The sequence below is a fragment of the Ochotona princeps genome, chromosome 2 (assembly GCF_030435755.1).
Source record: "Ochotona princeps isolate mOchPri1 chromosome 2, mOchPri1.hap1, whole genome shotgun sequence".
Lineage (NCBI taxonomy): Eukaryota > Metazoa > Chordata > Mammalia > Lagomorpha > Ochotonidae > Ochotona > Ochotona princeps.
The window spans coordinates 42068983-42094006 of NC_080833.1; the positions used below are offsets into that span (position 1 = coordinate 42068983).

Consider the following 25024-nt stretch of genomic DNA (forward strand, 5'->3'; position numbering starts at 1 on the left):
ACTGTGTTGGGAGAAGATCATTAGGGAGTGTGTGTATACATGGATGAAGGAACAATTGTAAGCATTGTGTGGGAGGACACTGTGCTATCTACAAGTTGGAGAAACAAGGAGACAATAGGGGCAACCAGCGAAGGGAGAAGAAACAGGACTTGGGGTTTCCTGTTTCCATAGAAGGGAACATGATACGCTTGCTGTGTTTAGTGCTTGTGGCAGGTCAGGCAACGTCAGCACTGGGAGCTGAGAAATAGATGTCACAAAATAGACTTTGACAGGAGCAGCACAGTGGGGGAGGAGGGAGCTTAACTGAAGTGGATTCCACAGCAAAGAGTGAGAGAGAAGGTCAAGACACCCAGCACAGCAGAGGCCACCCTGGTGTGGACAAACGGGGTAAGGGCTGGAGGGTCAAGTCAAATCCGTTCATTGACAGGGCTTGTTTTGCTTTTTTTTTTTTTTTTTTTTTTTTTAGGGGGAAGATGAATTTGGGACTGGAGCAATGGATCAATTATCTAATCCTCCACCTCCAAGTGCTGGCATTCCATATGGGAGCTGGTTCATTTCTTGGCTGCTCCATTTCCCATTCAGCTCCATACTTATGACCTGGGAAAGCAGCAGAGGATGGCCTAAAGCCTTGGAACGCTGCACCTGCATGGGAGACCCTGAAGAGGCTCCTGATTCCTGGCTTCGGATCGGCTCAGCTGTGACCATTGTGGCCATTTGGGATGTGAACCAGTAGATGGATGATTTTTTTCTGGATTTCCTTCTTTCTATAGATCTGCCTTTCCAATAAAATAAGCAAATCTTTTTTAAAAAACGACATGAATTCATGTTTTATGGTGATGGGAAAAGACAAATAAAAGTGGTGATGTAGGAGATGGGAAGAATTGTAGGATCAGATGTTTTTGAGGAAGGGGAAAACTATGTGACTTAGTACTTGGGCTCCTCAAACTCGGGTCTTCGGACCAGAAGGTTGGCTACAAACAGCTTGTCACTAGCTTGGGGCAGAAATTAAGCATATGTATTTAGAAGCATTTATAACATTTGGACAAAAGGTTTTCATCTTCATGGGCTCTAATATTAAAAGTTCTGACCCAGGATAGTGGAATTCACAGGCAGATAAAGTAGCACGGTGACTGCCAGGGGCAGGGAGGAGGAGGACATGGGGAGGGGTGTTCAATGGGGACAGAGTTTCAGTTTTGCGAGATGAAGGATACTGTGGCTGCCTGGGGGTGGCAGGTGCACAGCTCTGACAACGTATGTAATGCCACTGGTGCATCTGCTGAAAATCCCTTCAAGAGTGAAGCCACTCCCCACGCCCCAGATTACCAGTTTTGCCCCAGGTTTGCATTTTGTGTGTCTGATTCTAAATTTCACTCTAAAAAAGATTTATTTGTTTTTATTTGAAAGGCAGAGTTACAGAGAGAAAAGGAGAGAGACAGACAGGGGTCTTTCATCCACAGCTTCTTTCCTCAAATGGGTGCAACTGCTGGAGGTGGGCCAGTCCAAGTTTTTCGTTTTGAAAAACTTAAGGGAAGTTAGTCAATCAGTGAGTAAGATTTTGGAATTTTTCTCCCCCACTCTCCTACTCTGCTCCAGATTAGAGTTGCTTTTCAACAGAAAGAAGAGAAAGATGGCAACGCTAGTGGACATTTGGGAATGATTTTCAGGCGGGCCAATAGGATCTAAGCTGATTGAGCAGTGTGCAGAATGATGAAAAGGAGGGAGGATGGATGGGGTTGGGGTTTTGGTGTATTTGGGAGGTATTTCAGAGAGTGCAAGCTGTGGGCGAGGGTCAGATGATTGTAATAGAGCTTGTCCTCCTGGGGGGGGGGGGTTTGCAATCCTTGGTGAAGGCCCCATCAAAATCAAGGGCAGGGGCCTGGCACAAAAGCCTAGTGGCTAAAGTCCTCACCTGTACAAGCCCGGATCCAATATGGGTGCTGGTTCTAATCCTAGCTTCTCCACTTCCCATCCAGTACCCTGCTTGTGACCTGGGAAAGCAGTTCAGGACGGCTCAGGGTTTTGGGACTCTGCACCCACGTCGGAGACCCGGAAGAAGCTCCTGGCTCCTGGCTTCGTATCAGCTCATCTCTGGCCTTGCGGCCACTTGGAGAATGAATCAGTGGACGGATGGACTTGCTCTCTGTTTCTCCTCCTCTCTGTATATCTGACTTTCCAATGCAAATAAATAAATTTTTTTTTTTTTTGAGATCTAAGGCAGAACTGAGAGGCTGGGCAGGGTGCTCCCTAGAGGTGCTACCAGAGGACTGAAGAATCATCTAAGGCAATGTATTCATCACTAGGAAGTATGACAGTAGTAATGAATGGCAGTGAATCAGAGGTCAACATGCTAAAGAACAGCAGTGATGACGGAGGGTGCACGGTGACTGACCGCCCGGGAGCTCTGGTCTCCTGTCATTCCTGTCATGACGTCATACTGAAGGATTTTGAAGGGCGGAGGGAGGTGTGGCTCCTTTAAGGTCAGGGAGCGGGGGGATGTGAGTGTGGTGGGGTGAACCTTGGCTCAGCCCGAGTCTGCGCGCTGCGGTCGGGGCGGGGCCACGCTGGGGTCCGCTGGCTGCGAGGGCGGGGCCTCGCTGGGACCAGAGTCAGCGCTCGGGCTCGGGCTGCAGCGGATCCTGCGGCAGCTGCACCCCAAGCCGGCGAACCCCGCAGGCCAAGGCCTGGGCCGCTTTCCAGCCGCCGCCCGTCTGAGCTCCCGGGAGCGTTCCCGCTCCACCGCGCCCGTCTCAGCCTGGCGGTGGGCTCGGGTCCCGTCCGCCGCCGCCGCCGCCGCCCGCCGGACATAGCCTGCATGTCCGAGGAGCAGGCCCGCGTCGTGATGGTGAGGGAGCGAGGCCTGCCCCAGCTGCAGCAGCCGCGCGCCGGCTTAGCACCCCCTCCCCGGGGTCGGCCCCTCCTTTTTGCCAGCGCTCGGGCTCCCTGGCCTGGTCCTCTCCCCGTTGTTTCCCATGCTGCCCGGTGTTCGGGCGCTCCCCATCCACCTGCTAGGGTGCAGCCTGGAGGTGATACCCCTTGCTTTCCCAGCTCCCCGTGAACCGCCTCCAGTGACAGCTTCTTTAGCTTCTGCTTGGCCTTCCCCCCCAGCCCGACTCCCCACCATCATCTCACCCTCCCTTTCTCCCCCCGGGCCTTCTCCCTTTGTGCCTTTTCTCCCTCCTGCGACCTGTCCCCCTCCCCCGCTCCGTCCTCCTTGTTTTTGTCTCAAGCTCTGCCTGCTTGCCTGCTCACCCGGCTTCCTCCCTCGCTTCCCCCCTCCCTTTCCCTTTGCTGCCCGCTCCTCTCCGTCTGCCCTTCGTTTTCTGCCATCCATATTTGCTCTCCTTTGCTCGTCCTCGCCTGCCCGGCGCTTGCAGCTGGCCCCCCATTTCCTGCTTGAGTTGGGCGGGGAGGGAGGAGCAGTCCTAGGCAAGAACAATTCCAGGGCGATTGCTTGGGAGGGGGGGACTCCTGGGCTGATGGCTTCCTGTTTCTTTTTTATTTGGAAAAGGGAGATGGGGAGGTTTTAAGCAATGCCTGGGAGATCTTAGGAGCTAAGATCTCCTGGCGACCCTGCAGGATGGCGGGGTGGGGGGGTCGTGATGATGAACACTGGGACACCCCGCTTCATGATCTGGCCACTGTAGCCTTTTGACAGAAATGGCTCCCGCTGTCTGGAAGTTTACCTTCCCCTTGAGCATCCTTTGCTGTGGAGTTGCCGAATGGGGAGTGCACTGGACAGTTCTCCACAGGCCTGGCCGGGGTGCTGAGAACCAACGGCTTGTTTTGTGTGTGGGAGGCAGGGGCCAAGGCTGTTTGAGAGCTGAAACGTCAGGTTTAGCAAGTCAGATTCTCCTAGTCTCTTCTGATGGGATCGTTGGGCCAGATCTCCCCACTCTCCCTGTTTGCCTTTAGCTGGGAGAACCTCCTATTCGTAGAATTTTCTATTTCCTGGTTCAAAATGGGTTGAACCTTTTTTTTTTTTTAATGGGGTTGGAATACACATGGTTTAGGGTATAGAAACGTTGACGTCACTCCATGGCATGCCTGCAGCTAGCTCTCTTTGGATCTTTGTGAGGATTGAAGCATTTTAGTCAAAACTAATTCCTGAGTAATTATGTTCTTAGGCGGTCCTCATTTGAGTAAGGGAAGAAAAGGGCAGTAGAACTAATTTACCAAAAATGATTTAATCAGTAGACTTTCCCAAACTACTGCATTTTTAGATTGTCATTCTCTTCTGTCTTGTTCGCTTCTGTGCTGTCACTTTTTCTCCTGGTGGTATGTTGGTTATTCATGATAGTCCCAGTTGCCCCCCAAGCCACATAGGTGCTGGAATGATCCTCTTTAGGGGGTCACTTTTCCACCTGATATGTATAATCTTACACTGAAATAGGTGGCAGCTAGTGGACTGTCAAGAAAGAATGGGTTTGAAAATCTTATTTTCCATGCAAAAACAGCATTCAGTGAGATGAGATGCTGAGAGACGCAGGTCTGGGGTTGTTTGTGTGTGCTTACTCTTGCATTCAGAATGCATGGCTGGGTGCCGAGGAGGGACTTGGGAACTTCTCCTTGGGTATTTAGGATATGAAGGTGTCAGCCCAGGAGGACCTTGAAAGATGAGTAGAGTCTACAAAGGTCATTCTGGGAAGGAAGACATGTGCTTTCTTGTGGACGGGAAGGAACTGGGATGTGTTGTAGGAAGCAGGATTGCCATGAACACACAAGAGGATGTGTGGTAGGAAATAAGGTTGGGAAGATACTGTCCTGACCCATTCAGACTCCTGCACTGAACATCACCAACCAAATCCCTTATAAACAATACAGAAGGGGTTTCTTAGCATCCTAGAAGCCTCATGTCCAATGTCAAGGTGCCGGTAGACTTGGTGTCCAGGGAGGTGTCTCCTGCTGGTGTTTGCCCTGTGCCTTCTCACTGTGTCCTCCGACTTCCCAATTCCCACTCAGCCATCACCTTGGGGTCAGCGTTTCAGAGCACAACTTTTGAGGGGCACAAGCATCCAGCCTATGGCAAACCTATGAAACGAGAGTTCACACTCGGCCTTCAGATAACTCGATTTCTCCTTACTTGTTAGAGCATAAACACGCACAATAAGGATGTGTATGTGTGGGAGAGATGCTGGAAAGATAAAATATTAGCATGTTATGAGTTTGGAATGACCGTCTCATGTTCCGTATATGATGTGTTTAGTAGACATAAGCTATGTAGAGCTGGATGAGGATTAGAAAACTGTTCATTTAAAGAATTCTGGATGTTCATTTGTGTTGTCTTTTGAATAGTTGAGATGTCTAAGCACCTCCCTGTGCCATAAACCACAATCGCTGGGGGTGGAGCGGTGTTTGCAAGGTTCCGCACCTCCATGGTTGGATAGGAGTGGGGCCTGAGAGTTGACATGTGAACCAAGACCCCTTGGAATGCTGATGCTGCTGGTGTGCGAACTACAACTGGGACCATAATGACCTAGAGTCCTTGCCCATCATTCATCTAGTGTTGGAGGGCCATTGACTGTGTTGGCAGTGGGAATACCCCTGGTGTAAAAACAGATGTGGTTCCTGCTTTTGTTTTTTAATCACCTTGGTTGTAGCAAGGTGTGAAGAGTTTTGGTGTATTTTCATTGGGTTAGAATAGGGGAAGCTATAGTGTGGCAGAGCGGGACTCTTGGGTGGCTTTGCGACGGGTGTCTTTGAGACAGAGAACTGAGGGAGTACATGATTGGAGCTGTATGGGAGAGTAAGGCGCTTGAAGGAGCAGCTGCATGCTCAGCTCTGACATGTCCTGGAGTTATTGGTTCAAGGAATTCAGGAGGATCCTATCTGTCCTGCCTAGCCTCCCCCCCCAAGGAAAAAAAGAAACAACCAAGGTCACAGTTCTTTCTGTTCTGTAACTCCCATAGACTACTTGTCCATTAGAATTTTGTTTCTTGGTATGATTATTTGAGCAGAATCTATTCCCACCTCCGCAATGTGAAAGTCTTTGATATAGGCATCACTTTTGACCAACTCCTAGGGGTCAGGGACTTCAACAGTGGTTAAAGGAAAGATATGAGTGATAGAGGGAACTGAATAATAAATAACTCAGTCTGAAATAAGTAGTTATCAGTGCTAAGAACGGGTAAACCAAGGGAAGACATAAAGTGATATGTGTGTATGTGTCAACATTTGTAGATGGGATCATTAAACAGAAACTTTGATCTTACTGAGCTTGACTGTCATGTACCATCTCAAGTGCTTTCCAAATATCTTCTCCCTTAATCCTCATGCAGCCCCCTGAGGTGGTCACTAGCTCTGTGATGGTCAGGGCTGTGCTTGTCTGATTCGCCTCAACATCTTCAGCACCTGCAGCCAGATGAGTACATCTTTGTTGGATGATGAGTAACGGGGGGAGGGTCACAGATCTAGGGAGGCTTTGCTACAAAGGGAGCATTTGAACTGGGTGGTGGTGGGGGTCTTATTGAGCAGGGTTTTATTGGTTAGGAGTTTGGGAAGGAGAGCCATTCCCGACAGAGGGACTAGCTTGAGCATAGACACCGAGACAGAAGGAGGTATCATGTGTTCTGGGATATGTGTGAGTCTAGCATCGAGCGAGCAGTGGGAGGTGAGACGGGGAAGGTGTTTTTGTGTGAAGGAGAATGAAATCTCGAGGCTGATCAGTCTAAGGCGTTAAGGAAAGTGGTTTGGAGTGGAGCAAGTTCACTGGTCTAGATGAAAGTAGGTGTGTGAGCTTTCACCCTCCCCTTGTTGGGTGAGGTGGTTTAAGTGGAAGATGCAGAGTCACTCTCAGTGCTGCTCTTGTGTTGCTGGTTCCCGGTTTTCATCTGTGCTGCTCTAGGGATTTATGGGAATACAAAAGAAAGCAAAGTTACTACAGCAATGTCCTTTATATATAAACTGCAGTCTCCTAAGGGTTATATAGGAGAATTAGGGAATCAACTCTCCCCAATCTAAAATACACACATATGTGTATTTTATATGTATATGTATATGTATATGTATACTTATTTAATATATTTATAATTTAATATAAATATACATTTACACACACACATATATATTTTCATTTTATTTGAAAGGCAGGGAGAGCGAGGATTTCCCAACTGCTGGTTCAGTCCCCATATGACTGCAACAGCTAGGTTTCCCACATGGGTGGGAAGGACCCAGCTACTTAAGGCACACCTGTTACCTTCCAGAGTGTGCGTTAGCAGGAAGCTGGTTTGGAAGTGGAAGGATAAAAGCTGGAAACAGGTTCCCTGACATGGGGTGCAGGCATGCCAAGTGTTCTCTCACCCTTGCATCGGGTGCCTTATTCATTATCATATTCATTGGTTGCTGGTATTATCCTTATTGTCCTGTCGTGGCTGAGTTTAGATTAGGTTGCCATGTGAAGGTAAACAGACAAACAGACGCATCTTTTCACGTGCCTGGTGTGGAAAGCTGGAGGTGAAGCAAGGGGCGCTGTCCTGACTATGCCCTGTCACATGGATTCAGTTCCAGGAGCACTGTCTGATGCCTTCCGGGTTTACAGGGCTTGCCTGGAGCTTCAGAACATGTGCCTATAGAGAAGACAGGGCTATTGTTCCTGATGAGGGTGTGCACCAGGCAGGCACAGCTGCAGCAACAGGAAGCTAACTCCCAGGCAGCAATGACTCCTCCTCCTGGGGTTTGTACTGGTGCTTTCCATGATTGTTATGATAGTGACATTAAAAAAAAAAAGACTTATTTATATTTATTTGAAAGACAAATAAAGGAGAGACAGGGAACCTTCCATCTGCTGGTTCACTTCCTAAATGGCCACAATCGCTGGAGTCAGACTGGTCTGAAACCAGGAACCTGGAACAACATCTGGCTCTTCCAGCATCTGGGTGCAGGGGCCAAAGTGCTTGATCCTCCTTCTGCTGCTTTCCCAGGTGCACTAGCAGGGAGCCAGGCCAGAAGTGGAGCAACCAGGACTTGAACTGGAGCCTGTTTGGATTGCTTGTGCCATAGGCAGAGGCTTAACTTACTATGGCATAGTGCTGGCCTCAATAATGACATAATTCGAATCAGTAAATGTGTTCTTGAAACTGGGCAGAAGGTTGAGTGTGGGGATGGGGGAAGGAGGTGTGGGAGGCGGGGACAGCGAGGAGCCAGGCCATAGAAGGCCCTGGCACACGTGTGCTTTTGAGCTTCCTGTCTGAGAGGTGTCTCCCTAGAGTGAACCAGAGTGGAGCACAAGTGGTTGAATGTCCTACAGAAGGAAAAAAAAGATTACTAAGTTTCCATCCTGCTTTCAAAAAAGTGATCTATCATGTAAAAGGGTTTACTTTCTCAGTGGTAGTGTTTTGTATCTCCCCAATGCTACTCTCAGGCATGTAATTTGATAGCTGACTAAAATAATTTCTAAATTAAACAGTGCTGCCACAGAGGTATTGTGATTTTCCACAGAAGATAAATCTTGTCCCTGGGAGCCATCATGTATGAAGATGGCATCAGCTTCTATTTCAGTAACATTTGCAAGAGGACTCCACTGTTTTGTTCTTTTTGGGATAGTCATCCCAGTGATTTTCTGAGTAGCTTGCATTGGCTTTCTCTAGGTAAAATTAAGCTGTTGAAAATTTGCATTTTGTGTCAAACCTTTTATGAATTATCTGTTTCGAAAAAATACATATCTCAGAATGGTGTTACTCTTATTCATTCTAGATGCCATGTTTAAATTACTTCCAAGAGCTTCTGTTTTTTTTTTTTTCTCGACTTATTTATTTTTATTGGAAGGGCAGATCTACAGACAGAAGCAGAGACAGAGTGAGATCTTGCTTCTCTGAATCACTCCTCAAATAGCCATATTGGCTGAAGGTGAGCTGATCTGAAGCTAGGAGCCAGGAGCTTCTTCCAAGTCTCCCGTGTGGGTGCAGGAGCCCAGGGACTAGGGCCGTTTTCCATTGTTTTCCCAGGTGCATTAGCAGAGAGCAGGATTGAAAGTGGAGCAGCCAAGGATTTGAACTGGTGCCCATATGGGATGTCAGCACTGCAGGAGGAGGCTTAGCTTACTACTGTTGGCATCGACCCCATGAACAAATCTTGTTTTAAATTGCTGCAGCCTATTTCCTATTGTCTAAGAAAGTGTTTGCATTTTAACCTCAGTAACACTGAACATACATTATTTTCTTTTGTGTGTGTGTCTGTATGGTGTTTTTTTTTCCCCCTCCATTTGTTTTGATGATTTTTTAAATACCTGGGATACTTGACATTTAAGCCTCCAAGGGTCCCCATTAGTTCTCCATCCTTTGTAAGATTCTCAGATACCTACTGGCAGCATAGGGTCATTGCTTGCAGCAGCTGTTTTGTTGAACACTAAGGTCTGGGACAAGGCTAGCTGTCAACCCTTGTTGTGAGCTCTCTGAGGGCAGGGAGAATGTATTTTCCTCAACTTTGTATCTTAAGCACATAGCAGAATGCCTGAGATGCAGTAAGTAGATACATGTTTGTTCAGTGAATGAATGTTGTGTACTCTGTAGAGATTGCATAAGGTGCAACTGACAACTGAGATGTGAGTTGTGAAAGAGGAAAAGAAACAAGCTGAACACTGTCCAGGTTCCCCAAGGGACAGCAGAGGTTTGTAGCTAACATCGTGTCTCTTCCCAGCCCAGGCTACGCTTTAGACTTCAGCTGGATGTTCTGGCCTGAGGTTTGGCAGGAAGGTTGGAGAAGTCAAGTGGTTTCGGGGAGAAATCTCACATAAGTATCTCCTTCAGCTCAAAGGTTTGCAGGTGACCTGCCAGTGATCTGTGGCGACACCTCTCTAGGGAGCAGAAAGAAGACTACTTAAACCCTGCTGGGAAACAGTCGGGGATTGGTAATGCTAGAGGGGTAGCCAGTTATTGAAGAAAAATTTATTAGCTCTATATGAGGAACTTGTCTTCTGTTGCCTTTCCCGCCCTCCCTTATCTGGTTTTTCTTTGTGTAAATATTTTTCTTAACGCTCCAGCTGCTCAAAGCCTGTTCAGTGTCATGGTCTCCTTTCCTGAGGGCATTTGGAAAAAGTTTAAAGATTCTTGCTTACATAATGGCAGTTATTTTTTGTTAGGTCTTGTATTCCATGGCAAATTATTCCACTTGTTTATGTCTCTGTTTAAAAAAAAATCTCTAAAATTTTTACACTGAATCTCCTCTCTAATTCCTTCTGTCTCTTAAAAACAAGGTGGGATTCCAGCCTACTGGAGAGGAGTTCTAGACAGGGAGCAGCCCTCTCGCCTTTTCTCTCCCGGTTCCCCCAAATATAGGAAGAAAAAAATTTGGAAGCAATGATCTCATCCACTTGCCCCCATTCGTGACCCTTCCCACCCTAATCAGTGGTCCACACGGGCCTGCATCCTTCTCAAATACATAAACATCATCAAAAGTAAAACCAATTTCTTTTAAAAAAAAAAAAAAAGGGCGGGGGCTGAGTCCTAGGGTTGAGTTTATACGTTCTGTTAGTTGTGGTGTTGGTGGAGTCTGGGCAAGCTACCTTTGTAGACTGAAGTTTTGTGTAAGTTTAAGCTCTTACCTCTGTGAATGTAGTACCCATGTCTTTTTTTTTTTTTTTTTAAAGATTTATTCATTTATTACAGCCAGATATACACAGAGGAGGAGAGACAGAGAGGAAGATCTTCCATCCGATGATTCACTCCCCAAGTGAGCCGCAACGGGCCGGTGCGCGGCGATCCTACGCCGGGAACCTGGAACCTCTTCCGGGTCTCCCACACGGGTGCAGGGTCCCAATGCATTGGGCCGTCCTCAACTGCTTTCCCAGGCCACAAGCAGGGAGCTGGATGGGAAGTGGAGCTGCCGGGATTAGAACCGGCGCCCATATGGAATCCCGGGGCTTTCAAGGCGAGGACTTTAGCCGCTAGGCCACGCTGCCGGGCCCAGTACCCATGTCTTCATACCAGAGACTCTGCCTTGAATTATGGAAATAGTTTTATATTGCTTTAATATTTTATTTGAGATGTAGATAACATGCAAGAGAGAGTGAGGGGGAGAGATCATCCATGTGCTGGTTCATTCCCCAGATACAAAGGTGTGAGTCAGGAATTTGATCTGGATTTACCATATGGGTGGTAGGAACCCAAATATCTGAGTCATTGTCTATTTCCTCCCAGGATGTGTGTTAGCACAGAGCTGAAATTGTGAGTGAAGTTGAGAACTGAACCCAGGCACTTCAGTATGGGCTGTGGGTGTTCCCAGTGGCAGCTTAATTGCTGGAGCAAATGTCTGCCCTCCGTTAGTGTTTCATTTATCTTTTTTTTTTTAATTTGTTTGAGACAAAGAGAGAGAGAATTGAATGAATGAATGAATGAATGAATGAATGAATATCTTCCATCTGCTGTTTCACTCTGCAAATATTACAGCATGAGGTCTGGGCCAGATCAAAGCCAGGCACCAGGAACTCGTTTGTGGGCCATCATCTGCTGCCTCCCAGGCATGTGGGCTTCCCAAGCAGTGGCTTAACCTGCCATGCCACGTCTGCCACCCGCTCCCCACTTTGATATTTCATACATTTTGTTTCTTTGCTAGTATTTTGTCAGTTAAGGAAGAATTCGTTTTTTTGCTTTTCTTCATATAAAGAAACTGAGAAGTAAACTGGTTATGTTAAAGTGGCACAGCTAGTCAGTAGCAGGGCCCAGAGTGACTGAGTGCAGTGCTCCTTCCATTATTAACTCTGCATCTGTTGACCATATTATGTTTCAAGACTCCTGCTTGTAGGTTAGAGAAAAACAATCTCAGAATATCTCGTTATCAGTTCTCATGATCTGCTCATCTGCTTGGTGGCTTCTGACCTGACTTGCTGCTTGGTGTATCAGGACAGTTTCAGGACCTGAGTTGGGAGGGAAGAGAGGGCCTGGTCTTTCTGGGACTGGTTTGTCCTCCCGCATTGCCCTTAACACATGGCTGCTTGCCCTTCTGGCAGGTCTGTGGGTGATCCATGCAGGAAGCTCTGCCTTTAAAGTAGGTAGTAGGGGGTCTCCAAAGAGCGGTTGGTGGTTTTTAAAGTAAAGAAAAATAACTCCCCATGGTTCATGGCAAGTTGTGTGAAGTGTCTGCACTTGGGGTCCCTATTGTGTTTCCCCTCGGCTCCTTCTTGGTCTGCTTCACCTCTAAAATAATATGGCAGGGGACGATAAGAGATTAGGGCTTATGTGAAGTTATATCTGAGGCTTATTTCTGGAAGCCTGATTTTGTTGAATGCAGAGTTGAAAATATAAACTAAGAAGCAGCTGTCTGTGGATAGTCTTGTGTCTGAAGCCTTTCCATTCCATTCTTTGCTTTCAGGCTACATTTAGGATTTAGTATTTTTTTTTCTCTTTCTCTAGGGGGAAAAACATCCTGTATTTATAAACCAAACGAAGTTTCTACTTTACTGGGGCTGGTGTGGCAAAGTGGGTAAAGCCACTGGCTGCAATGCTGGCATCCCAGGTGGGTGCTAGTTCTTGTGTTGTTCCACTAGTTGTTGTGTGATCTGGCTCCTCGCTAATTGCCTGAGAAAGCAACAGAAGGTGGGCAAAGTGCTTAGGCCCCTGTACCTACTCAGCAGACCTGGAGAAAGCTCCTGCCCTCTGGCTTTGGCCTGGCCCAGCCTTGGCTGTGGGGGGAATGGGCCAGTGATGGAAGATTTCTCTCTATATATAACTCAAACTAGATGAATTAGTTTTTATTATTAATTTTTTTTATTTTTAGCTTTTATGATGTTTACAGAGTTGATCAGGGTGGGAAGGAGTGAGTGTTAGGGAAAAGTGAGTGTGATCATACCCAGCCTCCCAATTATCCAGTACTCACGGATGGGGAACGACCATCTGATATCAACCCAGGGTCCCAATGTGATGCATGCCCTGAGGGTTCTACACAAGTGGTTTCAGTAGTTCTGAAATGCTGTCCATCTTGCCAATCCAAGGATGAAGAAACCCTTCCAATGTTCATTGGCTGAAAGTGTCCATTTGCCCAGATTTTTGCTGTCATCAATTGGCTGGGGTAGTTGTCCAATTTGTTCTGTCCTCTGTCCTTTGATGTGGTACCAGATGTCCTCTGCAGGCCCCAATGGGCTGCCATATCCTCCATGTGCATCTGGGCTTGCCATTCACTGTTCCATCTTTTCCATTGAGGAAGACCAGTTCTTGCAGGCAGGCTCAAGATCCCCCTGCTCCAGTGTTCACAAACCTGGCACCCACAGGAAACAGGGCAAAAGGAGAGATTAGAAAAAAGAGGAGATTAGAAAGAAGCATGAGAAGGTTTAGGAAGAGCTTGTAGTACAAGATTTTGTTTTGCCTTGTTTATTCCTCCATGCCCCAGGGTGTACCATGTCTTTATGAGTAGCTGTGGTTTTGGGGTGGGCATTTGGTGCAGTGTTTGATGGAGTGTGGGGTGCCCACATCCCAAATCAGGGTGCCCAGGTTAAGGCCTGTTCCTCTTCTTCTGAACCAGTTTCTACTCATGCACACACTGGGAGGCAGCAGGTGACAGCTCAAGTGCTTGGGGATCCGCTACTCACCTAGGGAGACCTGGACTGAGGTCAGGCTCCTATCGGGTCAATCTGGCACACCCCAAGCTGTCGTGGGTATTTGGAAAGTGAACTGGTGGATGGAATGTCTGTTTATCTATATGCCTTTCAAATAAAGTGAAAACATAAAACATTTTAAAAGCAGCTGTGATTAAAGACAGATCTCAGTAGACAGGAAGCACGTACTCCATCAGAGCAGGGAATACAAGACTGGGTGAGGTGTGGATCTTCACACTGATGGTTCTTCAGCTAGAGTTCCTGGTGAATCATGAACTCCTACAGAAATCCTTAACTCTTAGGGGCTGGTAAAAGATGTAAATGATGCGTTCTTCAGACTAGAGAACTACTGATGATGAGTTATTAAGTATTAAAAACATTTAGTGATTATCCAGTTAAAGTTAGCAGCTATTGGTGTTTACTAAGAACTCTAATCTCTTATTATGAAATGTGACACTCGGGGACCAGTGTTGTGGCATTATGGACAAACTGCCACCTGTGGTGCTGGTATCCCATATGGCAAAAACAACAGAGGATGGTCCATGTCCTTGGGCCCCTGCCACCCTTATGGGAGACCCAGATGAAGCTCCTGGCCCCTGGCTCCGATCCTGCCACAACTGTTGCAGCCATTTGAGGAGTGAACCAGCAGATGGAAGAGTTGTCTTTCTTGTCTCTCTCTCTTTTTCTCTCCTCTGTCCCTCTCTCTCTCTCTCTTTATCTCCTTCTCCCTTTTTGTCTCTCCCTCTATGTAACTCTTGACTTTCAAATAAATAAATCAGGGATAGCTTGACTTTCTCCTTTCTAATTTGTAAACGAGTATAACCATTATGGGAGACAGTATGGAGATTCCTCAGATAGCTGAAAAATAGATCTACCATATGACCCAGCCATCCCACTCCTGGGAATATATCCAAACAAAATGAAGTCAGCCTATGAGACTTGTGTGTGCCCCTTTCTTTATAGCAGTGCAAGTCACGATAGTTAAGATATGGAATCAGTCTAGATGCCTATCAACTGATGGCTGAATAAAGACAACGTATATACACAGTGCAATATTACTCATCCATTAAAAAAATGAAATCTTGTTTTCTGCAACTAAATGGATCCAGTTGGAAGCCATTGTGCTTGGTGAAATAAGCCAGTCCCAGAAAAAGAAAAATATCCTGTTTTCTCTGATCTGTGACAGCTAATACACACAATACAAGAAAATGCAATCTCTATAATTGAGATGAACATCCTGGGATTTAATTACTGTTTGCAGCCTGTATCAATACTCCTTTGGAATAGTAGTTCTATCTTATTTATTTTTTCATTTTTTTCTACTTCTATGTCATGGTATCTTTAACTATTGGAGTGTTATGCTTGTGATTCTGAAACAAAAGAAAAATATGCTGTTGTAATAATGCGGGGGAGGGAAATAAAGGGAGGGAGACAGGGAAGGAGGAGAGGAAGGGGCGCATACTTCTGTCTCTATAGCAACAAAGATGAAATCTACTTACTTTATGTAGAAAGACCAGAATCAATCAGAAAAAGGAGCATGACACTTCAGAGTTCCTACGTCATCTTGAATCGGTTGTAGTTGTGATGATTATTAATTTCTTTTGTGATCACGAATGATCAGTAACAGCTTCATTTCATTTGTTGTGTTTGTTGATTAAGTCTGGTATGTGGTAATGTCTCCTGCAGTAACAGAACACTGACTTCAGAGTTTTCCAAGCTTAGGCTCAGCGCGATGGTTCAATGGCTACATCCTCGCCTTACATGCACCAGGATCCTACATAGGTGCTGGTTTGTGTCCCGGCTGCTCCACTCCCCATTCAGCTCCCTGATTGTCGCCTGGGAAAACAGTAGAGGATGGTGTGAAGCCTTAGAACCCTGCACCCACGTAGGGGACCTAGAGGAATGGATCAGTTCAACTCTAGCCATTACAGCCAGTTGGGGAGTGAACCAGCAGATGGAAGAACTTTCTGTCTCTCCTTCTCACTGTAAATCTGACCTACCTTTCCAATAAAAACAAATAAATCTTAAGAAATTTTTTTTTCCAAGTTTAGATCTTGACCAGCTGGATTTTTATTCAAATAGGAAATTTCAGTTTATTTTCTTCTTCTTTTTTTGGTTAAATGTCACATGTAGAACATTTTCTTGCAAGGGGATACTTTGTTGGACTGCCCTCCACTGCTTTTCCAGGCACATTAGCAGGGAACTGGATTGGAAGTGGAGTAGCCAGAACTCACACCAGCACTCTGATATGGGATGCCAGCTGGATGGCCTATAATTTAGCTCATTTTTTAAAATAACCTGAGTTCTTGATGAACTGCTGAGTTGTCTTCTTTCATGTGATTACTGGACATTTGCATTTCCTTGGGAAGGTGTCTGTTTTTTTATGAGATGGCTGGGTCCAGGTTTTTGTCTACATTGTAGAAAGGAGTTCAGGGATGAGACACAGCAAGATTCAGCAGCGGAATAAGGGAGAGCGGAGGCATGGGACATAATTGCAAACCAGAAGTACACACATGAAACCAAGTGTGGGCGTGCTGGAGGCTGAACTGTGCCCAGCCAGGCTGGGGGTATCCCTTTGTATGACCTCCAGAGGATGAAGGACTGAACATTTAACCAGCTGTGCCACAGCACTGGCCATGAAACCAGCCTTTTGATAGGGATTGTATTGAGTCTATAGCTCAATTTAACATTATTAAGTCTTCTGATCATGAAAACGAAATGTCTTCTCATTTACTGACGGCTTCTTCTAATTTTTATTTTAGTTACAGAGAGAGATAGGGAGTTTGAGAGAAAGAAAGAAAGATATTGAAATCCACTGGTTCACTCTCCAGTGGCTACGATAGCCACTCTGGGCCACTCTGAAACCAGGAGATTCTCCCAGGATTCCCATGTGAGTGCCTGGATCATCCTCTGCTGCTTTCCAGGTGCATTAGCAGGGAACTAGATTGGAAATGGAGTAGCTGGAACTTGAAGTGGTGTCCATATGCGATGCTGACATTGCAGGTCGTGGCATTACCACAATGCTGGCCCTAAAATGAAATTTTTAATGACTACATATTATTCAGCCATTGAAGTTAAATGGACAGTACAGTGTAATTAAGAATTGTGCTCCCATGGGCCTGGCGGCGTGGCCTAGCGGCTAAAGTCCTCGCCTTGAAAGCCCCGGGATCCCATTTGGGCGCCAGTTCTAATCCCAGCAGCTCCACTTCCCATCCAGCTCCCTGCTTGTGGCCTGGGAAAGCAGTCGAGGACGGCCCAAAGCTTTGGGACCCTGCACCCGTGTGGGAGACCTGGAAGAGGTTCCTGGTTCCCGGCTTCAGATCGGCGCAGCACCGGCCCGTTGCGGTTCACTTGGGGAGTGAATCATCGGATGGAAGATCTTCCTCTCTGTCTCTCCTTCTCTCTGTATATCTGACTTTGTAATAAAAATAAATAAATCTTAAAAAAAGAAATACATTATTTAGATTATTTTAAAAATATAAGTATATATATATACTTATTGTTTATTTATTTGAAAGACAGAACATCAGCACCGGGAGTGAGGCAGATCTTTCATCTACTGGTTTACTTTCCAAATGGCCAGTGAGAAGTAAATGGGATTGAACCAGGCTGAAACCAAGAGTCGGGAACTCTGTCTGGATCTCCCACATGGGTGGCAGGGCCTATGCCCTTGGGTTTAGTCCACTGCCTGCCCAGGTGCATCACAGGGATCAGGAACAGAGCAGGTAGGACCCCAGCCAAGACTCAGATACGGGTTGCTTGAACCTGATTAGTGACAGCGTTGGCCCCTTGAAATGCCAAAATGAAGATGCATAAGTACTATGTAAAATGGTGATGAAGGGTAGAAGAAATACTGGATAGATTTTTGTTTTTGTTTTTGTTTTGCTGGAAAGTCAGATTTACAGAGAGAAGGAGAGACAGAAAGATCTTTCATCTGCTGATTCACTCCTCAAGTGGTGCATGCAAGGCGAGGACTTGAGCCACTAGGACACTGTGCTGGGCCCTATGAATAGTTCTTATAAAGCAGCGCAGTCATGGCAAAAGCACCTAATGGATTGATAAATATAATTATTTTAATTATTGTTGTGGACATTTGTAATATTTCTGTGATTAAAGCCCATATCCTTAGTTTTTTTTTCTTATCAATTTGCTTAGTTCTTTATTCTTAAGATCAGAATGATCTTTCTTTTCTGAGAATGCCACAATAACCATACCAAATTATTTATTTAAAAGACTTTTTGAAAGGGAGGATTATAGAAAGAGGGAGAGGCAGAGGCAGAGAAGTATCTCTCAACTGCTGGTTCACTCCCCAAAGAGTCTCACTGGCCAGGCTGGGCTAGGCAGGAGCCAGGAGCCTGGAGTTCCATCATGTCTCCCACGGGGGTGGCCGGAGTTCAGTCACTTGGGTCCTTATATACTGCAGGGAACTAGGTAGGAAGTGCGACTGCTAAGACTTGAACCAGCACATGGGGTGCCTGCGTCACAGGTAGCAGCTTAACCCCCATGCCACCACACTGGCCCCTGTACCAACATTTTTATTTGACAAAATCTGTTTTTGAAACATCAGGTTGGGTGTGGGAATTCAGTGGGAAATCAAGTTGAGAAGTATGTTGTGGCTAGATTTGGGAAGTTCTCAGATATTAGTCTGACAGCTGTGGTCCTTAGTCCTATGAGACTCTGAGGGTTTGAGCTGGGGAGCATCTGGGATGATCCAGGAGGAGGAATGTGCTGTGCTTGCGGGGTCTTCCCTAAGCGTCCCTGCCAGGTCAGCCCGCCTACCCACTGTAGCTGAGATGGGAACAGAATGGATGGATCATGCCACTGTTTCAGGCTTCTCCCGGTCATGCTCACGCCGTGTTCCCCTTGACGTTTTCTATGTTTGCAGGACACCAAGTAGAAATACTTGCTGAGGGAGGGAAAGGGGGCTTTCTTGTCTGCTCTTCTGGACACTAACTCTCTGGCCTTTGTGTCCCCTTTGTCTTTTCCCTGGGCTCCAAGGAGGAGGCATCGCCCTTCTCCTTACTAGACATCTGCCTGAACTTCCTGACCACCCACCTGGAGAAGTTCTGCTCAGCACGCCAAGATGGGACGCTGTGTCTGCAGGAGCCCGGAGTGTTTCCGCAGGAGGTGGCGGATCGGCTGCTTCAGACCATGGCCTTTCATGGTAACGAGTCACATGCTGTGAATTGGCGCTGGACCTTGAAGTAGTGCTGGGGTCCTGTGATTGTTTCCTGAGAAATGACAAAAAAATGGCCAGAAAGTCTGATTCCAGAAAAAAGGATTTATTTATTTTCATCCTATCATTTTATTTTAATTTACTTACTTATTTGAAAGGCAAAGTGAAAGAAAGCGATAGAGAAAGAGAGAAGTATGTTCTATCTGCTGTTTTTTTTTTTTTCTCGAATGCCTACAACAACCAGGCCTGGACCTGGCCAAAGCCAGGAACCTGAAACTCCATCTGGTCTCCCACATGGATAGCAGGGACTAAGTCCTTGGGTCATAATATGCTGCCTCCCAGCTGCTGCAGTGACAGGAAACTAGAATCAAGATGAACCAGCACTGCAGCCCTGCACTCCGATAAGGGGATGCAAGTACCCTAAGTGGTATCTCACGTACTCTGCCAAATGCTTGCACCCTAGTTTCTACTCTTGCTGTGACTTTAAATATATGCTTGTAAATATGTATGTATATGTATGACCATATGAATTTATATACATGAGGAATCTTAAAAGGTTCACAGATATTATGTCTTGAGAAAGAACTACTTAAGGATTTCATAATAAATTTTACCTCAAAATGTTTTCATTCCATTTTCCATGAACCTTTGGAGTCCCCCTCATTTGTGTGTGTATATATCCATAAAACCCTTAAGAGTGAATGCAGACAGACCACACACAGAGTTCTGGAGTAACAGCCTGTGTTTTATTTCTAATGGTAGCAATTAATGCCTTCTCCTTTTCTTTGGTCAACCTGCTAGAAATGCGTCAGTTTTATTGATCTCTTTTAGAGAATCAGCTGTTTAATTTCTCTTTTGTTTATCTGTTTCCAGTTTCATTGCTTTCTGCTTATTATTTTATATCATTTGAGACTTTTTCTCCTTTCTTATCTAAGCACTTAGCACTGTAACTCTCCCTGTTAGCACTGCTTTAGCTGTGCTCCGTAAGATTCGATAATATTGATGTTGTATTTTTCATCTAGTTCTATATCATCTAGTTCAATATCACTTCTCGGCCTTTTGGCTAAGATCAAGTGCGGTTCAATATTTCTGTATTTTGAACCTGATGCAATGCCTAGTGGCTAAATCCTTGCCTTGTATGTGCCGGGATCCCATATGGATGCTGGTTCATGTCCCAGTTGTTCTACTTCCCATCCAGCTCCCTGCTTGTGGACTGGGGAAGCAGTCGAGGATGGCCCAAGGCCTTGGGACCCTGAATCCACATGGGAGACCTAGAGGAGGCTCCTGGCTCCTGGCTTTGGATCATTTCACCCCTAGCTGTTGCAGCCACTTGGGGAGTAAACTAGTGGCTGTAAGATCTTTCTGTCTGTATTTCCTTTTCTCTGTATCTGCCTTTCAATAAAAAAGAGAAAGAAATAGAAATTCTATATTCTCTCTCTCTGACACACACACATATTTATTTGAAAAACAGAGATAGGAAGAGCAGGAGGAGGAGAGAGAGAAGAGGGAGAGAGAGAAGGAAACAAAAAGAGAAATTGCTTTATCTACTGATTCACTCCCCAAATGCTTATGAGAGCCATGGCTGGGCCAGGCCAAAGTCAGGAGCTTGACTAATCTTGATAGCGACCCATGTCCTACTGCCTACCCACAAGCATTAGCAGGAAATCAGAAGTGGAATTGACTGGACTCAAGCAGCACTGTGATATGGTAATGTAGGCACTGTACATGATAGCTTAGCTAGCTCTGCCACAACACTGGCCTCTGTTTTGAGACTTCCTTTGATTTGTAGATCATTTAAAAATGTTTCATTTCCAAAAGTTTGAGAATTTTTATCTTAGGTTTTTGTTACTGAATTTTAGTTTGAGTCCATTGTTGGATCATACATTGAATGGTAGCAGTTCTTTTACATTTCATAAAGTTTGTATAAGGGTCTAGGAAAAGGTCTGTTTTATCACTGGAAAATAATGAGTTCATTCTGTTGTTTAGGATTAAATGTTCTCTGAGAGAGAACTGCGTCTTGTTGCTTAATGGTGTTCAGTTTTTTTGTGTCCTTGTTGGTCTCTTTCTAGTTGTTCAATCACTTTTTGAAAGAGTGTTGGTCAGCCTCTCACAATAATTTTGGGTCTGTGTATTTTTTCTGTTTGTTCTGTTGCACATGTTTCACAATGTTTTAGGATCATAAACATCTAACATTGCTGTACGTTCTGGTGGACTGGCCTTTTTTCATTATGTCATGTCCATGTACCTAGTGTTCTTAAAATGTTGTTACTGTGACATACTTTTAACTAATGCTTATTTGATAGAGTTTTTCTATGCTTTGACTTTCATGATGTTTGAAGTGTTTCTGGAGGATTGTGTGAATACTCCTCATGCTCAGTTTGAGTGCATAAGAACCTGACTTCCCTGTATGTCTCTTTGCTCTTTCCTGTATAAAATACAAGGAGTCTTAGCTATTTCCTCTTTGTCCATTTTCTTTTCTTTTTTTTTTTAGATGTATTATTTATTTTTATTGGAAAGTCGGGTTTTACAGAAAGGAGAGACAGAGAGAAAGATTTTCCATCTGCTAGTTTGCTTCCCAAGTGGCTGCAATGGCCAGAGCTGAGCCGATCCAAAGCCAGGAGCCAGGAGCTCCTTCCAGGGTCCCAAGGGTTTGGGCCATCCTCGACAGCTTTCCCAGGCCACAAGCAGGGAGCTGGAATGGAAGTGGAGCAGCTGGGACATGAACCAGTGACTATGGAAGGTCTTTCTCTCTGTCTCTCCTTCTCGCTGTAAATCTGATCTGCCTTTCCAATAAAAATAAATAAATAAATAGGTAGGCAGGAACTCCCTCCAGGTTTCCCATGTGGGTGGTCATTATAGACTCTCTACAGGTGCACCAGCCTGAAGCCTGCTTGCCAGGATGCTAACCAGGCCCTCAGACCCAGGACACAGGTGTCAGCACAGCAGCTCCATCTGTGGCACCACCGCACTCATGCCCGTGTACATTCTGAACCATCCCTCGCATTTCTTGGTTTGGGTTTTTAAATTTTATTTGGAGTTCATTCTTCTTCAGTTTGTAAAGTTACATCTTTTTGCCAAATTTGAAAACTCTTTAGCCATTACTTCATCAATTAGTTTATCAGTCCTTGCTGTCTCCATTTCTCCTGAAGTTCTTCCAGTTTGTAATTGTCTTTAAATGTCAATAATTCCTACTTTCTTTTCTAGTTTAACTGGTTTATCTCCTCGGTTCCCTCAATTTGCTTTGAGCTCAGCTATCACATGTTTCAGTTCTACAGTTTCCGTTTGGGTGTTCATCTTTTATTTCCTGGTAGAGGCTTTCTGTGTCTCATTTGTTTCAGGTGCCTTTGTAATTGCTCAGTTTTGAAAATGTACCTGTGTTTTCATGAGGGTTCAAGACTTCTGTCAAATAGTCCTAACATCTCTATTCTTTGTTAGCTCCTACTGATTGTCTTTTTAAGGCTTCTCAACGGTGTGCTGAGTGATTCTTGATTGAAACCTGGCCATTTTGGATGTTATGGGACAGTGTGTGTGTGTTCCTAGTCCCTGTTAGGACTGGGAAGAGTATGAATCCATCATTTCTGCTTTCCTGGTGGGCTCCAGTCACACTGTATGGGGAGACAGTGGCCACATGATGGTCGGGCAGGTGTTAGAATCCTGACTTTCCATTAGGCTTCTTAGGACACTGCTCAGCAGGGGCTGCTGTCAGGGTGTGCAGGCCAGGCTCCCCGGGCAGTGTCTCCTGGCATCAGAGGAGGGGCTGGTTCCCCCTACCCAATGGGAACCAGAGTCCTCACTCCTTACTCCACCTTTTCTCAGGCTTCCAAATGCAGGTTTGGGCAGGTCATGTAGCGGGCTGGTGGTGGGAACCCAGTCTCCCTGGACATTTGCTACATGGGAAGGAGAGAGATGACAACTTTTTGGCTGAAGTAGAATAGCCATTGTCTGAAACTCTCCTGTCTTGCTAGGCTCCTCCTTTCCTAGTACTTTGACTGGAATGTGCACATTTTTTATTTTTTGTCTGAAAAACAAACAAAGAAAGCAACCTGAAGTTTTTGGGTTGCTGGCATCTTCAACTTCAGGTCTGGGATGTATGACCAGAAAACGACCCAAAGCAGGATCCCCCACTGTGTTGTTCCTTGGCTTCCACAGTCTGTAGCTGGTCTTTCCCCGCCTCCCTAATTCACCTTCCCAGCCTCGTTGCTGGCCTCCCCGTCTGTTGTCCTCCTTCCCTGGGTCTGTGCTGTCAGGGAGGCACTCAGGGCAGCAGTCCTTCCTGTGCTCAGGCAGCCAGCGCTGCTCACCCTTCTCTGGCCGCGAGATGTGCCTTCTGATCTTTACGTCTATTTATTGCCATGCATGCCTCCTTCATTCTCCATCTTCCAAGGCTTTCATCAAAGATCTCCTTTTTTCCTAGACATATTTTTCATATCCTCAATCATGGCACATGACTTCCATCTTTTTGCTTTTGTGGTACTTTGTACTTGAAACTATGTGTTATAGTTCTCTGTTTTTTTTTTCATACCATAAAATTATAAATTCTTCAAGTACAAAGGCACATCTCATTTTTCCTTGTATCTGTATTAGCAGTGCTTGCACAGGGGCTGGTGTTGTGGTGTTAAGGATAAAGCTGCCACCTGTGATCTGCCTGCACCCCCTGTGGACACTGCTTCATATCCCAGCTGCCCCACTTCCAATACAGTTTTTTACTGATGGCCTGGGAGGAAGTCCCAGAGGGCCCATGAGCCTGGGACCCTGCCACCCACATAGGAGACCCAGAAAAAGCTCCTGGCTTCAGCCTGGCCCAGCTGTGGCTGTTGCAGCCATCTATGGAGTGAACCAGTTGATGGAAGATCAACCCAATAAAAATAATAAATAAATAAAACATAAGGAGGCCTGACACGATGGCTCAATTGGCTAATCCTTCCTTTGCAAGTATCACGATCCCATATAAGCACCAGTTTGTTTCCTGGTTGTTCCAGTTCCCGTCCAGCTCCCTGCTTGTGGCCGGAGAAAGCAGTGGAACCCCAAAGCGTTGGAACCCTGCACCTATGTGGGAGACCCAGAAGAAACTCCTGGCTCCTGGTTTCAAATTGACTCTGCTCTGGCAATTATGGCTATTTGGAGAATGAACCAGTGAATGGAAGATTTTTTTTCTCTCTTTCTTGCCTTCTGTCTGTAAATCTGCCTTTCCAGTAAAAATGAATAAATGTTAAAACAAAAACAGAAAGCCTAGGGGCTGTGCTGTGGCATAGTGGGCAAAGCTGCTGCCTTTGGTGCCAACCACTCCTATGTGTGCCAGTTTGATCTGCAGCTGTTCCAGTTCTAATCCTGCTCCCTGCTAATGCACCTGGGAATGCAGCAGAGGGTGGCACAAGTCCTTGGGCTTTGCAAGTCTCCCTGCACCCACATGGGAGACCTGGAAGACAGGCTCCTAGCTTCAGATTGACCTGGTCCTGGTTGTTAAACATTTGGGGAGTAAACCAGGGGATGGAATATCTCTATCTCCCTGCCTCACTGTAACCCTTTCAAATAAATAAATAACTCTTTAAAAAACTTCAAAATATAAATAACTATCTTTTAAAAAAAGAAGGGCTATCTCTAAAACAGCCCTGTCCAATAGAAATCTAACTTAAAATTTACTAGTGGCCACATTTTTGGGGGGGAAAGATTTAGAGTTTTAAAATTTTATTTATTTATTTTATTTGAAAAGGCAGAATTTCAGAGAGAGGGAGAGCTGGTCCATCTGCTGTTTAACTCCCCAGACCAAAGCTTCTTTCAGGTCTCCCACATGGGTACAGAGCCCCAAGCACTTGGGCTATTTTCTGCTGCTTTCCCGGGCACACTGACTAGCAGGAAGCTGGATCAGAAGTGGAGCACCCCCATCTAAAACTGGCTGTCACAGAATACCAGCAGCCAAGGCAGGGATTAACCTGCCACACACCGGCCTCTAGGGGCCATACTTTCTTGCTTTGTGGCCTCTTTGGGAGTGAACTGGTTGATGGAAGATTTATAACTAGGACTTTCAAATCTTGTTTTCAAAGTACAAAGAAGTACATGAAAGCAATTTATTCTATTTTTAAAGATTAATTTTTATTTGAGGGCCCGGCAGCGTGGCCTAGCGGCTAAATTCCTCGCCTTGAACGCCCAGGGATCCCATATAGGCGTCGGTTCTAATCCCGGCAGCCCCAATTCCCATCCAGCTGCCTGCTTGTGGCCTGGGAAGGCAGTCGAGGACGGCCCAAAGATTTGGGACCCTGCACCCGCGTGGGAGACCTGGAAGAGGTTCCTGGTTCCCGGCTTCAGATCGGCGCACATCAGCCCGTTGCAGC

The 25024-nt window shown here is 45.8% G+C and overlaps 1 protein-coding gene across 1 annotated transcript in view; it reads left to right on the forward strand.

Annotated features, from left to right (window-relative positions):
- The first annotated feature begins 2566 nt into the window (after positions 1 to 2566).
- Positions 2567 to 25024, forward strand: part of ZYG11B (zyg-11 family member B, cell cycle regulator) — a 64878-nt gene continuing 42420 nt past the window's right edge. The window contains exons 1-2 of the mRNA XM_058655259.1: positions 2567 to 2842; positions 18518 to 18683. Coding sequence (XP_058511242.1) covers positions 2813 to 2842; positions 18518 to 18683 — 196 coding nt within the window. The 5' untranslated portion in view covers positions 2567 to 2812. The remainder of the gene's footprint in view (positions 2843 to 18517; positions 18684 to 25024) is intronic.